Below are 16929 nucleotides of genomic sequence, written 5' to 3'. Positions count from 1 at the left end.
ATTCAGCTGAGAAGAGCACATGCTTGAGTTTGAAATAAGGGTGATATGCATATTGGTAAGTATTTAGATTCTGAAATTTCAAAATCTTAAGGATAATGTGAAAAGCGGTTAAAAAATAGCGTTGACTTTTAATATTTTTTTTTTTTTGCTGACGGAATTTTGCACTTTTTTACATATAAACCAGAATTTTTTTTGAAATAAAATGCGCAAGACCGTTCGCAACAAAATTAAAAAAAAAAACTCAACGCTACTTTTTATAAATTGCATTTGTTATATAAAAAAAAACGCAAAAGCCGTCAACACAAAAAAATAACTACATTTTTAGTTTTTTGAATTATATCTGATTTTTATCAAAGAAAAAAATAATATGTTCACTTTTCGCTTGGAAAAAATTGAAATCGAAATTTATTTTACTACCGCCCGCAACACACAATCTATAATTTAATACATATTTATTTTTTGTTTCCAACTCTATTTTTAATTTTGTTTTTTTTTTGCAATTATTATAACTCTCAAATATTTCATTTTGTAGAATTTTTGAGCCGTAATTCGAATTTTCTCGCGAACTAAACTTTCTTAAAGTCCCTCAAGCAGCAAGCAAAAAATTCCAACGAATTTTATTTGTAGCAATGTGAGTTAAATTGACTGTTTTTCCAATGAAAAATTGTTGCATATTTACTGTTTCCAAGTATAACTGGATGATACCGAGTCCTATAGTCTAGTAGCCATTCGAAATGCCTCTCCCTGCTCATACAAATATTTTGAATCCCCATTCAAAGTAAATTTTTCCTTTGGTGGTATCACATTTCGCTACTAATCGCCTGTTGCTAGATGTCAGAAAAATAACCGTAGGCCACCAGTTGTTTACATAAACGTTTTGACATAATTAAGTATGCATTTGAAATTCAGCTAAAGATGGATTTTTTTTTTTTTTTATTTCTTTTCCTATCTTTTTAGTCTATTTCTTTTTTAATTTAAATCATTTTCAATAGCCAGCTGCTGGTGTATATCTACAATAAAATTCATCGCAAATTGCCCTTACTCTTTAATAGGCAGCTGTCAACAGCGAGCTGCGTCACTTGTGACACCAGTACTAAAAAAAAACACCAGCAAAGCCTGTTTATCTACCTCTGCGTTTCACTCGCCAAAGTCAGTAGTAGACAGCGTTTCGTTTTTGATATGCTACAGTTGTTTTCCTTTTTTATTTTTACACGTCAACACTTCACCGACGATTCTTCTTTTGGTATTACACTTTTTAACCTTAGTTAATTTGTTAGGGCATAAGCTTGTGTAGCAGCTGTCAAGTCCTTAACACATAATCTTGGTGGAGAAAGAAAAATGCGTAAGCACTGAAAGTTTTATGCCGAAGGGAATTAAATTAATATGCTGAGGTTTCACTTCAGCTGGCGCCAAGCCTTAGTTTGTCATAGCAAAACGAGTGGATTAAGCCAATAACTGTTTAAATAGCTTAAGGTTTATAACGAAATGGATGGAGAATTTTATAGAAAGCTTGCAATCCCGGCAATGTTGCTAAGTCCGACTTAATCTATGTTCTGGTTTTGGCCCATATCAATTTGAATTTCAGAATTAAGTTAAATCGCGTTTGCTGCTAGTATTTCAATTGCATACTCACATACGAAAACGCACACCCCATATTTGAGCAAATCTCATAAGTTTTTTTTTAGTCTCGCTTTCTTCTCTCACCAGAAAAAAAAAACGTTAAAGCATTCTTTTTGTATTTATTTCAATCAATGGAGTCCCAGAAACAAGTAGAACAAAAATAAATCAAGTATTTGAACATTTTTAGACTTAAAACGTTTATTTAGGCGATAAAGTACCGAAATTACTATTTTTTTCATTGTCACTTGAAAAAATCATAATTGTTTTTTTTTTTGTTTAATAACTTTGGGTAGTTTTCAAAGAGAGTGTTCATATTAGAGGCAGTGCACTTTGGCATCATATGCAACACACGTGTGAAGTTTCAAGAGTGTCCCACCAAATTAAAAAACCGGGCAGCATGCAGAAATCTGTCGCAGCTTTTTTTTAATTTTTGGAATTTTACGATTTCTTTAATTTTAGTAATGTAAGATACTTCAAAGTGTTAAAATTAAATGGCGATTTTTTTTGCTTGCCAAAGCGAAGGAGCCTAGTGTAATAAAACTAGTGAGCCACCAAATGAAAAAAATACGTTGAGTAAAAGATGACTTTGATCTGAGAAACTAAAATTTCATCCTAAATTGTTATATTCGTGAATAAAGTAATATATATGTACATATGCATATAAGGAATATGTACTGTGTAAAAATCTTAAACGCTTATTTAATCATTTTTAAATAATAAGGCTTTTAAGTTAAGGCGTGCGAGTAAACGAGTTAGATGAGTGCACCAGCCCATATGTACATACGTTACATAAGCGAGTGGTTATTTTTACTTGTTTTAGTATATTTTACTTTATTTAGTATTTTTATAAGTACGGCAATAAATTCTCTAAAAAAAATTAGCCTAAATTTGGTTGTCTTAGAGACGATTTTAAAACTGTAATACAAAATTTTCCAAATGGGAGAGTTTTCTTCTCATTAAATAGCTCCTTTTAAGGCCATAAATTCGTTAGGTTAGTTTTTTTTTTGGCCACCCTAATGTACGTACTACATGCTCGTAAATTGGAAAAAGAACTAAACCAAAAATCTACTGCAAAATAATTCTTTTTACTGCGTTTTTTTAACTCACTACGGTTTAGGAATTTGCAAGTCCGAACTCTGTCATGCTCTAACAATTTTCTAATGAATCATTCCAAAGATTCTACGTAGGGTCGGTCTACAGTCGATGGGCAACGCTGGACGAGGACCAGCTTCGGGTATCCGAACCGGAGGAGGAGGACAATGACATCACAGTCATTGCCACCGCCGAGCGGAGGGAGCTAGAAGCAATGGACATAACCGATTCTGAGGAAGGTGCAGATCCTACAAATTAATCTGCGCCACTCCAAGGCAGCCTCGGCTGCTCTCCTTCTTCGCCTCGAGCGATAAAGCTGAGGACTNAAGTTTCAAGAGTGTCCCACCAAATTAAAAAACCGGGCAGCATGCAGAAATCTGTCGCAGCTTTTTTTTAATTTTTGGAATTTTACGATTTCTTTAATTTTAGTAATGTAAGATACTTCAAAGTGTTAAAATTAAATGGCGATTTTTTTTGCTTGCCAAAGCGAAGGAGCCTAGTGTAATAAAACTAGTGAGCCACCAAATGAAAAAAATACGTTGAGTAAAAGATGACTTTGATCTGAGAAACTAAAATTTCATCCTAAATTGTTATATTCGTGAATAAAGTAATATATATGTACATATGCATATAAGGAATATGTACTGTGTAAAAATCTTAAACGCTTATTTAATCATTTTTAAATAATAAGGCTTTTAAGTTAAGGCGTGCGAGTAAACGAGTTAGATGAGTGCACCAGCCCATATGTACATACGTTACATAAGCGAGTGGTTATTTTTACTTGTTTTAGTATATTTTACTTTATTTAGTATTTTTATAAGTACGGCAATAAATTCTCTAAAAAAAATTAGCCTAAATTTGGTTGTCTTAGAGACGATTTTAAAACTGTAATACAAAATTTTCCAAATGGGAGAGTTTTCTTCTCATTAAATAGCTCCTTTTAAGGCCATAAATTCGTTAGGTTAGTTTTTTTTTTGGCCACCCTAATGTACGTACTACATGCTCGTAAATTGGAAAAAGAACTAAACCAAAAATCTACTGCAAAATAATTCTTTTTACTGCGTTTTTTTAACTCACTACGGTTTAGGAATTTGCAAGTCCGAACTCTGTCATGCTCTAACAATTTTCTAATGAATCATTCCAAAGATTCTACGTAGGGTCGGTCTACAGTCGATGGGCAACGCTGGACGAGGACCAGCTTCGGGTATCCGAACCGGAGGAGGAGGACAATGACATCACAGTCATTGCCACCGCCGAGCGGAGGGAGCTAGAAGCAATGGACATAACCGATTCTGAGGAAGGTGCAGATCCTACAAATTAATCTGCGCCACTCCAAGGCAGCCTCGGCTGCTCTCCTTCTTCGCCTCGAGCGATAAAGCTGAGGACTTGATTCTAGTCCAAGAACCTTGGATCGTCAGAAACAAGGTTTGCGGACTGAACTCTGATGCCTACCAGGTGGTAACAGCTCCAGTAATAGGTAGGATGAGAGCTTGCATTCTAATTAAAAAAGTATATTCTCATTTTTTACTCTCCCAATGCAGCGACGGGGACACTGTCTGCATCAGCGTACAGCTGAAGGAGAGCGTTATCTGGCTGGCATCAACCTACATGGCCCACGACAGCCATGCTTTTCCACCCTATAGACTGGAAGAAGCGGCGGTGAAGGNCGTAATGCTGCTTTCAAAGCCTCCTGCCCAAGCACCCTCCCGAAGGGGAAAAAGAAACCACAGTGGTGGAATCCTGAGATTTCAGCACTGAGGAAGAACAGCAGGAGGCTTTTCAATCATGCTAAGCAAACAGGTCTTTGGCAACCATACAAAGACGCACTCAAAATTTTCAAGAAGGCCATAAAGAGGGCGAAACGCGAATCTTGGCAAAACTTCTGCAATAACATAGAAGAGAACTCTGAAGCTGAGGAAAGATCTCTCGAAATCCTCTTCAAGTATGAACTCTATCCAGAAGCCTAACGGTGACTGGACGACATCATGTAGCGAAATGCTGGAGGTCCTTATGAGCACTCACTTCCCGGGCTGCTCNGGGTGATACCGTTAGGGACGTCGTAAGTGAGGAGAGGGTGGAATGGGCTTTAATGTCCTTCCAGCCCTACAAATCTCCGGGCCTTGACGGAATTTTTCCCGCTCAACTACAAGAAGCTAAGGACATACTGTGCCCCCTGCTTTCTCAGATTTTTACATCCTGCCTAACCCTGACTCACATACCACATGAGTGGACAAAGGCAAAAGCTGTATTCTTACCAAAAGGAGCCAAGGCCGCACTTGTGAAACCGAAGGATTTCAGGCCTATAAGCCTCACTTCATTCTTCCTTAAAACTCCAGAGAGGCTCATCGACGAATATATTCGACGGAATATAAAAAATTACATCCTCTCCCCGAACCAACATGCATATTCCAAAGGAAAATCCGTGGATACCGCATCAATTAAATTGATAAAATAATTGAACTTTTACTATACGGTTATCAAGTAACTCAAAAATACTTTTAAGGCGCAATGAAGCACGCTGGGTATTTGCTAGGGTTTTCATAAAAGTCTAGCTCATTATATAACAAACACCATATAAATCCACATTTCAAACTTTATGCAAAAATTATAAAAATTTTCAACTTTTTATTCAGATTTTTTGAAAATTTTTTGAGTATGCAGCTTAAAAGCCAATTAAATTCTAGTGTCATAAAGTGCAGGTTTTAAGTTGCTAAAAACTTGCGTTAATAATTTTTTTCTGACTATATTACGCACTTTTTTCCATACAAAAAAATTGTTAAGGTTCGGCGAAACTTCGAATGCAAAAAAACTTCGAAGCATCAATATCCAAAGCAAAGATACCACACGAGCGCATATATCACACTCCACACGAAATACCATGAAAAATATCTTCTATTTATTTATACAGACAATAATATTATTTCCAAGACAAAAGCTAATTTACTAGGTAATCATATATTTATATGATTGTATGTATGTATGTATGTATAATTGAAATCGATACTCACAGTCCCTGCAGCAGACGTAAAGGACAAAATGTATGCGCTCGCAGCACCGTCAAATGATTACCGGCTAAAAATCTGCAAGGAAAAAAATAAAAATCAAATAAAACAATAAAAAGGCGAATATATTTTGTGTCAAGCAGATATGGATTACAGGATCGAAGAAAACGCTACCTAAAAAATTAAAGGTACTTATAAACACAAGATGTAAATGTTAAGCTATATATTTGTAAACTGAACATATAAAATTGACGGTGATAAGTGGGTATAATCTTTCATAATCCTTTAAGAGAGGGGATTAAAAATATGCGCGGTAAAAAGTAGAGAATGGTAAAAGAGGGCAAGAAAACCTCGAACAATAAAAAGTTAACATTCACCTAAGCTCGTAAAAAAACGTTTTTATTGCTCCAATTTCTATTTGCATATTTTTAAATGAAATAACCGTTGCCCACTTTTTGCTCAATAAAGTGTAAATTCTAGGGTTCGGGCTTTATGTAGCAAGAAACTTATGTCCAGTTTTAAAAGATGTCAATTTTTTCAATGGCCAAATATTTTTTTTTCTATTTTATATGGTACCAAAATACTTAAAACATTAAAAGATTATGTCCACGTTTTAAGTGATCATAAATTTATGTCCAGGTTTTAGTTACCTAATTCTTAAATTAGAAGAAATGTACATCGAGTTTTTTTAGTGACCACAATTTTTTGTCTAATTTTCAAAAAACCAAAAAAAAAATGGTTCGTTTTTCTATGATAAAAAGTTTGTACCCTGTTTTTATATTACAAAAAACCAACCAAAAGTTTGAATTAGCAAAAAATACGTTTGGTGGTACAATTCTCAAAAAGTATTAAAAAATTATGTCCAGTTTTTATAATATTAAAATATTTTAAATGGCCAAAAATGATATCAAGTGTAAAAGTTACCACAAAATTCTTTCCAATTTTTGAATTATTAAAAAATTCACGTTCACATTTTTATACCAAAGTTTGGTTGACCAAAAATTTAAATGTCCAAAAATTATGTTCAGTTTTTTGTGGCCATAAACTAGTATGTAATGGCTTAAAAATGATGTCCAATCGTTAAGTGATCAAAACTTTATTTCCATTTTTCAAATCAGCCAAAATTTATGTTCAGGTTGCACTCGCACTATTGTCATCGATGGGGAAATATTACAGTACGCATTAAAGTAAATTGTGTAAAAAGTTGTAAATCGATTTTCGTTGGTCATTGCGGCACATAAAGCTGTCGAAATTTGACATTTTTATGCAACTGCGAATGCGAAACGCTCGTAAACACCAAGTTATCTGCATGTTAGAGCAGTTTCCGCAATACACAAACACATGGCTTTGTTTGCAATTGTTATATTAAATGTATCCATACTAAACTCCGGTGGCAGCTGCATTAATTTTACAATACACAACAACAACAATTTGCCGCTTTCCACGCTTTCGTCTTGAGCGAGTGCGAGTATTAATTTTACAACACTTTGCGCAAATTTCCGGTGAATGGCTGTGTTTTGAATAGCATTTTTGGCAGAAGGGTGTTTTGGCACAAAGTTTGTCGTGCGTATAAGCAAAATGTACTAACCGACAATAACTGAATCGGGAGATAAAATATGCGCGCAATCATAGCTACATACGTATATATGTATTTACGTTTAAATTTGTATTTCCAACGACGCATGTAAGTGCATGTGTACTTTGGTTGTATGTGCATGGAAGCATGAAAGGATTTTGTTGGGGGGGGAGGCGTGAAAATTTCGGAAAAACAGATTTGCATATGTTGTCGAAATGTAAACGCGTGCACGCATATACATATACACTTACACGCAAACAAAAATTCGCACATATGTTATGCGACTCAAATATAACATTTTGTGTGCTTAAGCGAGTTATTTCACTCTAATCCCCTTCTACGCGAATGCACTAGTATGCACCCCATGCCTGCCGCTTTGCCCCCCATAGCTTAATAATATTTTCGTAAATATACTTACAAATGCAATAACCGCGGGAATGTAAACGAATTCCGTTCGATGTCGACGATGCGATTGTGCGCCAGCGATAGCGTATGCAGCTTTGTGAGTAGAGGAAACATGCCCGGACGGATTTGATGGATGTGATTCTCATTAAGGTAGCTAGACGAGAGAAGAAAGAGCGATATTACAATATTAATATGATTTACAGCGGAAGATTATTTTACGAAAAGCGCAAAGTGTAAGGTAAATATTTAAGACTAACTCAATTGCTTCCGGTGTGAATATTTTTAAGTTAATTGTTTGAATTTTGCAAAAAATCACACACTAATTATTTGCAGCAATTTTTGAAGATTTGGTAGTTTTTATGATATGGCAACTCTAATTATCGGCCTTTAGCTGAAAAAGTAGAGCATTTTTCATTTTACATAGTTCTTCGAAGCTTTTAATGCAAGTGCTGGAAGCACTCAAAATTGGTGTTTTCAACATTTTGTTTGCATTTTGAAAAAAAAATAATTCTCAATTTTTTAATTGTTCTTACGTTTTGGAACAACAATGCCCACTTTTCAAGAGAAACCCTCAAAATATTATATAAATTATTTTTGTTGAAAAAAATACCATGGCAACCCCAAAAAATTTTTTTTATTAAATTTTATATTTTCGAGCACTCCTGTCCTTTTAAATTAACAACTAACACGAATGAAAAATTTATCAAAATTTCAACCCTATTATCCAACTTTCAAAATTTGCATCTATAAATCATTTGCTTCACAATGTTTAAAAAATGTGGCAAATTATTACAAGTAGTTACGTATGTCGAATAATATTATTATTAATACATGGCAACTCTATTCAACATTTTTAAACGTTATTTAATCTTTTTTCTGATTTTTAGTAAATAACATTTTTTTTGGACTTCAACTGCCGGTTTCGCCACCAATTTTAGTAATTAATTATATACTCTTCTCTGTCATTTTTCATAGATATTAAATTCAAATAAAAGTATACTTTTTCACTAAATTTCTGTGAATGTCAATTTTATTATTTTTTGTTTTGTTTTATAATTCACAAAGCAACTCGCCTACCTAAAAGTTAAGATGCCATTGGAGAATACATATTAAGTAATTTCTTTGTATATTAACTTTGAAATTTCATGAAATTATCGAGACATGGCAACACTTTTTATTTTTATTTTTATCAGATTTTAGATAAGGCTGGAGATTTAACTTCATTGTTATATTTTTCATGGTAAACCACATGGTAACTCTGCAAAATGTATACCATATTTTTATGGTTCCCATTTATTAATCTAATTTAGCAAATATTTAATACATATTTATAACTGGTAAGTTTTTATATCGGAATAGTTCATTTATCTCCGTTGCAGCACAAGTATCTTTTATAATTGGTCACATCATGTAATTTAACGACATGGCTTACATGCTTTGCCACGAAAATTTGTGTTTAATACTAAATTATTATAAACTCTGTGGCAACTCGGAACAAAATTATACCACAATGGTTTCATTCCAAGAAATTCTAGTGAATAAATTGTCAAAAAAAAAATCGTTTTCTTTTAATTATTAATTCATTTTGACAGCTCGAAAAATTTGGTGGCAACACTAGTACCAGAAAGCGTTGAAAATTTGTAGACTGAAAATAATTTTTATAGTTCTTCACGGAATTTAATTTAAGACATTTTTTCCATTAACTATGTTTTACTTTTAAAATACACTTCTTTAAAAATATTTGTTATACAAAATAATTGAAATATGCAAGGGGCTCAGTTGCGAAAGCTTTTACTGCCTTTTTTTAATTTTTTTGTATAGACCTAATTTAATCAAATTCAAATTTTAATTGTTCGAAACATTTGGTGGCAACTCTAAATAGTAGGAAATAGTACAAAAAAGGATTGAAAATTTGTAGCTTTAAAATAATAATTTTTATAGTTTTCCACTACAATTAGTTTGTAATTATTAAGACATTTTTTGCCATTAATTTATTTTTTACTTTTAAACTCGACTTTGTTTTAAAAAATTGTTATACAAATAAATAGAAATGTTCAAGGGGCTCAGTAGCGAAAGCTTCTACTGCCAACAAAATATACCTTTTTTGAGTGTTTTGCATCCACCTAATTTAATCAAATTCTATGAAGTATTACTGTGTACAATGTCATCTCCTTATTCGAATGAAACTTTTCCGTATTTATGCAAATTTCCCTCCATATAATCCCCACACTACCTCAGCTACTCTTTCCCTTTAGCGCATAATTTACGTGTCATTAAAAAAGCATATTCCGCCTGCGTGTAAACCCAATTTATCTCCTTTGCAAATAAATGACTATTTTAAATTATGCAAACGCACAAACTTCGTCATTACGTATACGCCATGGCAATCCATTGACAAACACGGCACACACACATACTTCCATACATATGTATGTATGAAGCAGCCTTGCGACCTTCGCGCGTTAGACACCAAACAATCGACAGTCAATATTAAAATATTTGTGTGCGTTACTCGCTGCAATTAAACGATAATTAAATTGAAGTGCTTTGTTTTTATTTAGTTACATATTTTGTGTGAGTTGCATAAATCCGGTTCATAAATCAGTAGCGGCAAAAGGGTTTGAGCAAGCGTGGCTTCTCTTTTTCGTGTGTGTACTGTGGACATTTTTTGTATCCAACGTAAAATTGAAACCACAAATTGAATTTTTACTTTGCTGTGCCTAAAAGTATACAATTATGTCTTCATCAATCACGTTAATCAATGAAAGCCAAATGTACATATCTTTTAGCATTTAATAGAGTGACAATTATTCGAAACCCGTGCAAGTCAATAAGAGCAAATGACTAATCGTTTGCCTTTGGTTTTCCTTCTAAGCGAAACTATAGCTGTGCGTCTAAAAAATGCGCTACAAGCCGCTTGACACGAATATTCCATTTAAATGATTTGAAGGTTGGCATTGAGCTCAAATTTATTATCCATATCGGAATAGGCACCAACTTTTGATATACTTAATTTGTAGAAAAAATAAACTTTTTGATACTCAAGGACTAAATGGCAATTGCTAAATATTGAAATTAACCGTCTTTAGAACAAAAATAATACAAATACCAAAAATTAAACAAAAAAACAAAAAAACGACTTTAATGCCCATTTAAAAATTTAGGAGTACCGTTAGTTTCTTCATGATTTAATAATCGGAACTAAACCAAATTAATAATAAAGATTTATCGAAAACGGTTCACGTGATCCAAAGTTATCCGGCAACATATGTATATAACCAAAAAAAAATATATATGTTACGAAGAATTGATAACCGCCCTTTTTCTAGACGGTTAAAAATCTGGAGTTGCCATATAATTTAATTACAATTAGGGAGGATAAAGGGAAGTCTGAATTGAACGCTTTGAAAGCTATTTATGCTAAAAATATTTTCCGAATAATATATAATATTAAATAGGTGAAAATACATTATAAAATCGGACTAGAAAAAGGGTGCATAGAATAATTTATAGCAGAATAGGCCTTCAGTCGAGTAGGCTTCTCACATTGTGTGCGTGAGGTTGCCGTTCATTCGAAAAAAGCTCAGAAATTTTAAGCATGCTATATGTTTGCATTACGATTTACAACAATTTTAGGTAATGCCAGCAGAACAAAAGCTTGATATATTATTGATGTTCATTCAAAAGAATTCCTAAAGAGAATATAAATTTTATTGTATATTATGCTACCTTCGGTCATGACTGCAGACCAGCGCAGGCATTTTCACTGTATGAAAACTATCTAAAATAAAACCGGTTTATCCGGTTCTTTCTTAATTTCAAAATCGGGAATCAGTTTTTAAAATTTAAATTTTTCGAATAACTCGAAAACGGATTTTGGGTAAAAGGCGAATGATCCAAAACCCTAGAGAATACTTGAAGCTTCGATCCACTGGGCCCCGCTTTCTGTGTTTTCTTTTTTTTTTTCTTTATCAAGGGCCTATAATTTTTTATATTCTTTATAAAAGGTTTTTATATAAGAGTTTTCTGATAGGAAACGTAAATTTTTAGAAATTCGTATTTTTTTAATTATATGCATAGATATGTTTTTTTTTTTTTGTGAGGCCAGTCAGATGGTCACAAAAAAACTTTAAAATTTATTTACAAGAAGAGAAACCTTTAGTAATTGGCACTGGTGGCTATTCTTGGAAACTCACTTAATTATGGCCATCTACTCGGAAGTACTCATTTTAAAGATTAAGTAGGCAATAAACGATACTTAACGGCCTTAGCTTCCGCATGCTAACGTTGCTAAGCTGTGCGTGCTCTAAGGCAGGCTAATCTCCGCCCGTTCTCTCATTTCAGCTATATTTTTTTTCCATTATTTCTATTTTGAAATTTTCACCTTTTCTTTCCCCATTTTTTCTCTTTTTTTTGATTTTGTTTCCGCCTCTCTTTTTTAATATAAGCATGTATCACATATTATTAAATTTTTAAGTCGTTTTTACTTACAGCACTTGAAGGTTCTGCAGCTCTTCAAAGACTTTCGCTTCAAATGTTTCAATGCGATTGCCACGCAGGTCTCTGTAAGTAAATAGAGCACCAAAAAATTTTAGCTCATAAGTTGAGAATGCGATTTCTTTTAAGTTTAAAAGAATTATTAAGTACTAAGTACTCATATTTGTAAGTCAGTAAGTCCAATTATGTTTGTATGTATGGATGGATGTGCGTTCCTTTGTATGAGCGTAATGCACCTAAATAGTTGCTTCGGATATCAGTTCCTGAAAGCGATTGGAATTTTAAGCTCAGTTGATTCCTTACAAACAGCGATGTAGTTATACATATTTTTAAAGAAATTTCTATAATAACACTTTTTTACTTTTTTCTTTGATATTTCGTTCATAAAAGTTTTCATGATTATGTTTTAGAGTAATTTTTGTTTAACTTCAGTTACATTGGAATTTCAATGCAATTGCCGTGGTTACATTTAATAAAATTAACTTGACTTTTACTTACAGTTCCGTTAAGCCATCCAAATGCTGAAAATCATATTTGTGAAGTTCTTTAATGCGGTTGCCAGAGAGGATTCTGAAAATCAAACAAAATGTTTGTAAAAATACTTTGTTAAACCAAATACTTTTTTTTTTAATTTCCCATACATAAATTTATTTTTTATTGAAAAATAAGGGCAACTAGTTTTTCAATGCTCAAACTGTTAATCACCCTGAGATAGAAAAAATAGGTTAAAAAATTATTTTTTTCCAACGCATATATGAAATGTATAAAAAAAAGTTCTTTTTTGACATACATACATAAATCACATATTTAAGAATAATTTCCAAAAAATTAAAATTTAAGAAACTAAAAATATGAATGAGGTATGAGTCATCCATTAGCCCCCTTCTGTCAAGATGGTGTACAAGAAGAAGATGGTATATAGAAAAAATTTATTTTTTTTTTGCAAAAATGGCAGTTGTTTGACGAAAACGATATAACTTTCAGAACTTTCAGTTAAATAAATTCATTGCTTAAGAACAGTACATCCAATCAAAAAATCCCTATGCAATCGGTCTACTAGATCTTCTGTTTGAAAAAAGAGTTTGGAGAAAAGAGCAAAAAAAGTACCGCCATTGAGTGCTCTCTGCCACTCCTACTTCTAACCATGATAAAAATATAGTAAGGTAGAACCGCTGAGAGGAATTTTTCAAATTCTTGACGTTTCCAAACAATTTAATTTTTAAATTTACTCGCAAACTCACACACACTTTTTCATTTTCAATCTCAAGCAACAACCATTTCGAACAATTTCATTTTTTTCTTTCCACTTTTATATGATTTTAAAATGTTGGCAAACTTCAAAAAAAAAATCATGGCCGACAAATTGAGAGAACGGTTCTACCTTGCTATATTTTTATCATGCTTCTAACTGCTGTAACTTCTGAATATTTTGAATGCGGAACGGCGAAGCGCTTAAGATATTTTCAAGATCATGTAGAAATCTTTTAGCGGAGAAAAAATTTTGTTCTTTGGTTTTTTTTTACAGTGATGTAACACGTTAAATTTCCGAATTTATTATTTTTTTTTTAGCTTTTGAAGTCTTAATTTAAAATTGAAAAATTTTGTAAAACAAAGGTACTTCTTATTTGAAAAATTACAAAACTTTTATATTGTAATGATTTTTTCGAAATTCTCAAAAAAAACTTGAAATAAGTAATTTGCCTCCTAATTAAGTTTTTACATAAACATATGCATATGTAACTTGTTTTACATGAATAAAGAAAACTCGAAATTTTTCGCAAATTCCATAACTTTTTCTTTTTAAAAAAGTCTACCTCACGAAACTCCAAATAAATGGAGTAATTTTTTGGAAGTGCCATTGTTTGTTTTTATCTCTCGAAACTCTCAAGACAAATTTTTAGAATTAAAAACATATTTATATTAAGAGACAACTTATTGAAATTTTCCAAGAAATTCGTAATTCAATTCTCTTTTGGGCAAAGCGAGCCTCGTAAGTCTTATATATTTATGTGCATAAAATAAATAATTCTCAAAAAAACAAAGCAATACGAAAGTTGTATTTACATAAATATTTAAAACTAAGACCCAAAGCAGTTTTCCAAAAGAATTTCAAAAGTTTCTATAATTTAAAAAAATTTAAAAGTCACTTAAAATTAAGATAAAATTTTGTCATAAATTATAACTTTTTTTATTTACGAACTATTTTTCGAAAAGTATTCATTAAACTCAAATTCTAAAAATACAGCCATAAAAACATGAGAAAAGTTAGAATATTAATTAAGCAAATTTTTAGATTACGATTAGGAAATCAAAAAATCGAAATTTAATGAAATCGTTTTTAAGTTTAAAAAAAAAATTCAACTGTTAAACTTTCTCTCCACTTTTGAAAGTGTGCTCCATTCAAAAATGCATGGATTATAGTTTTTAGTTTTTAGTTTTTTACATCCTTTACTTTTTCGGCCCAGCAGCCCCGTTGGAAACTTATTAGCACAGGAAATAAATTACTGAAAATTCAAAATTTTGGCAACAATGCCTGGCCACAACGAATTTCGCGGCTTAACTCAACTTTACAACAATACTATCACAAGTTTTACAAAATTTTACATCCGCGTCATACCGATTCACTGCAGATGAGTGCAGCTGTCCATCAAGTTCATAAACTAAATGCCACTACAATTGTGCGTCAAACAATGGCAGCAGTAGCAAGCAGCAGCAGCAGCTAGTCGCCCAGCTTCTACCACCAGAACAGCCAAACAATTGGGCCCACACCTTCTACTTTAACCACCTCGAATGTTTGACGCCACCGCAGCGGAGGCAGTTCATTCCACAAACAATATAAATCCGGCGCATGGAGCGTAACAGCCAACAACACTTCCTCAAAATTAAGTTTCTCAGCTCGAGTATGCAAAGGCGTAGGATAACTGAACTGCATAAACATACAAAATCAACAAAGCAAAATTTTCAGCTATTCAGCTGAGACTGCCGAATGACTCTCAAGCAAATAATGGGCATGTCAGGCCATTATAATTATGACTTAGGCAAATTGTGTGGCTTTTGTCAGGGAATCTGTAATGTGTAGGTTGTTATTTCGACGCCTAGGAGAGCGTTCATACATACACATGTACATCCACGCCCCTTATTAAGGCACGAATTGAGTGAAAGTTGTTACCAGCCGCAGTTTGTACAATATTTTATGTAAAAAAATCTAGTTACTTTCTGCATAATTAGTACTTTTGCGCTCGAAGCTCATGAGCAGTTGTTTGGTAGTGTTTCAGTGTGCCAGTGCGTATGAGCGACATTCATGCCATTTGCCTGGCAAAAGTAACAAATATTAGATACGGAACTTTATTCCTTAACAAAGTAATAATGAGTTGCGTATTTATTAGCATCCATGCACGTGCATGTAGAATTTTAAAATTATTATTCCGGCTGCATATGAATTAAGTTAGTAGAGTGAGTTAATAGAAGAATAGAGCCTCGACAAGGACAAATTTTTATGGACGACAGGGACTGCGCTTTGCGATTAATTAAAGAGTTTATATTTCTAAATATATATCATCAGAAACTACTGAAAATTCGCTCTTTGAAATACATTTCGCAAGTTTTATACTGTACGAAATAAATAAATAAATTGTTTAAAGTTTCATAAATTGCATTTTATTTACATAAAATTCACAAAGAACTCAAACATTTTCAACCGGCTTCAAAAAAGGGGCGGTTATCAATTCTTCGGAGTATTTTTTCTGCTTTTATGTATTCCACCGTATAACTTTGAACCGATGAACCGATTCCAATAATTGTTTTTTTTTTTTTTTTACCGGAAAATGGTACCTTAAGCGTCTCGTAATTTGGTTTAGATCCGAACATTAAATCATGAAAAAAGTAACGGTACTAATAAATTTATATATGAGAATTGAATTGCTTAGAAATTACTTGTTTAATTAAAAGTTTTAAAAACACAAGATGCACTCAACTTTCAAAAGTAATAAAAAAATTTAGAAAAGAATTTTAATATAAATAAATTAAGTAATTCAATGAACTTTTTACACTTTTATATTCATTTTCGCCGATTTCTGGTTTATAGTTTTTTTTTTAATACTTCGAATAACGAAAATTTAACTGAACTTGTATTTCAACCATGTAGCTCATTTTGGTGGATCGAATTCCAAGTTAGCAAATTAAATCTTCGAATGCTTGTTAAGTACGTATCAGTGGTAAACTTTTTTTAGGCTGTAAAGTGTAAAAAGCAACAGTAAGTGAGTATGCATTGCATATTATTAGGACAATGTTTTCATTCGCAGTTAAACTTTAAAGAGCTCTAAAGAAAAAAGAAAATTTCTTACAAAATGACGCACAAGGAATGGAAAAGATATTTTCTTCTATACAAATTTCTTAAATCATAATAAATTTAACCCCAAAACCCATCCCATTTGTGCGCTACTTGACAAATTTGGTATGTAAAAGTAAACAGACAGTGTTTAGTTTTGCACACACTAGCAGAGGAAACTGGTTACTCTCTTTATATGCGTAAATTTAAACGAAAATTGTTTAGAGGAAATTTTAAACAATTTATGTGTAAACTGTGAAATTGTGATTAATAAATGTTTAGAACTCAAAAAACAAATTTGAATATGATAAGTAAAAATAAGCAAGCAGTGTTAAATTAAATAACACGGTGTGTAAATTTGCATTAATTAAGAGAGGAGACTGGTTACCTATCTTAATATGCGCAAATTT

The 16929-nt window shown here is 32.4% G+C and overlaps 1 protein-coding gene across 1 annotated transcript in view; it reads right to left on the bottom strand.

Annotated features, from left to right (window-relative positions):
• Lgr4 (Leucine-rich repeat-containing G protein-coupled receptor 4) overlaps positions 1 to 16929 on the bottom strand; it is a 76056-nt gene that overhangs the window by 22308 nt on the left and 36819 nt on the right. The window contains exons 8-11 of the mRNA XM_017607365.1: positions 12691 to 12762; positions 12187 to 12258; positions 7709 to 7849; positions 5721 to 5792 (exon numbers count right to left, since the gene is read on the bottom strand). Coding sequence (XP_017462854.1) covers positions 5721 to 5792; positions 7709 to 7849; positions 12187 to 12258; positions 12691 to 12762 — 357 coding nt within the window. The remainder of the gene's footprint in view (positions 1 to 5720; positions 5793 to 7708; positions 7850 to 12186; positions 12259 to 12690; positions 12763 to 16929) is intronic.

The sequence above is a fragment of the Rhagoletis zephyria genome, unplaced genomic scaffold (assembly GCF_001687245.7).
Source record: "Rhagoletis zephyria isolate East Lansing unplaced genomic scaffold, Rhagoletis_zephyria_1.1 Rzeph_scaffold_00006, whole genome shotgun sequence".
NCBI lineage: Eukaryota > Metazoa > Arthropoda > Insecta > Diptera > Tephritidae > Rhagoletis > Rhagoletis zephyria.
The sequence above is the reverse complement of the archived record's forward strand: the minus strand, read 5'-3'. Positions and strand labels throughout refer to the sequence as shown.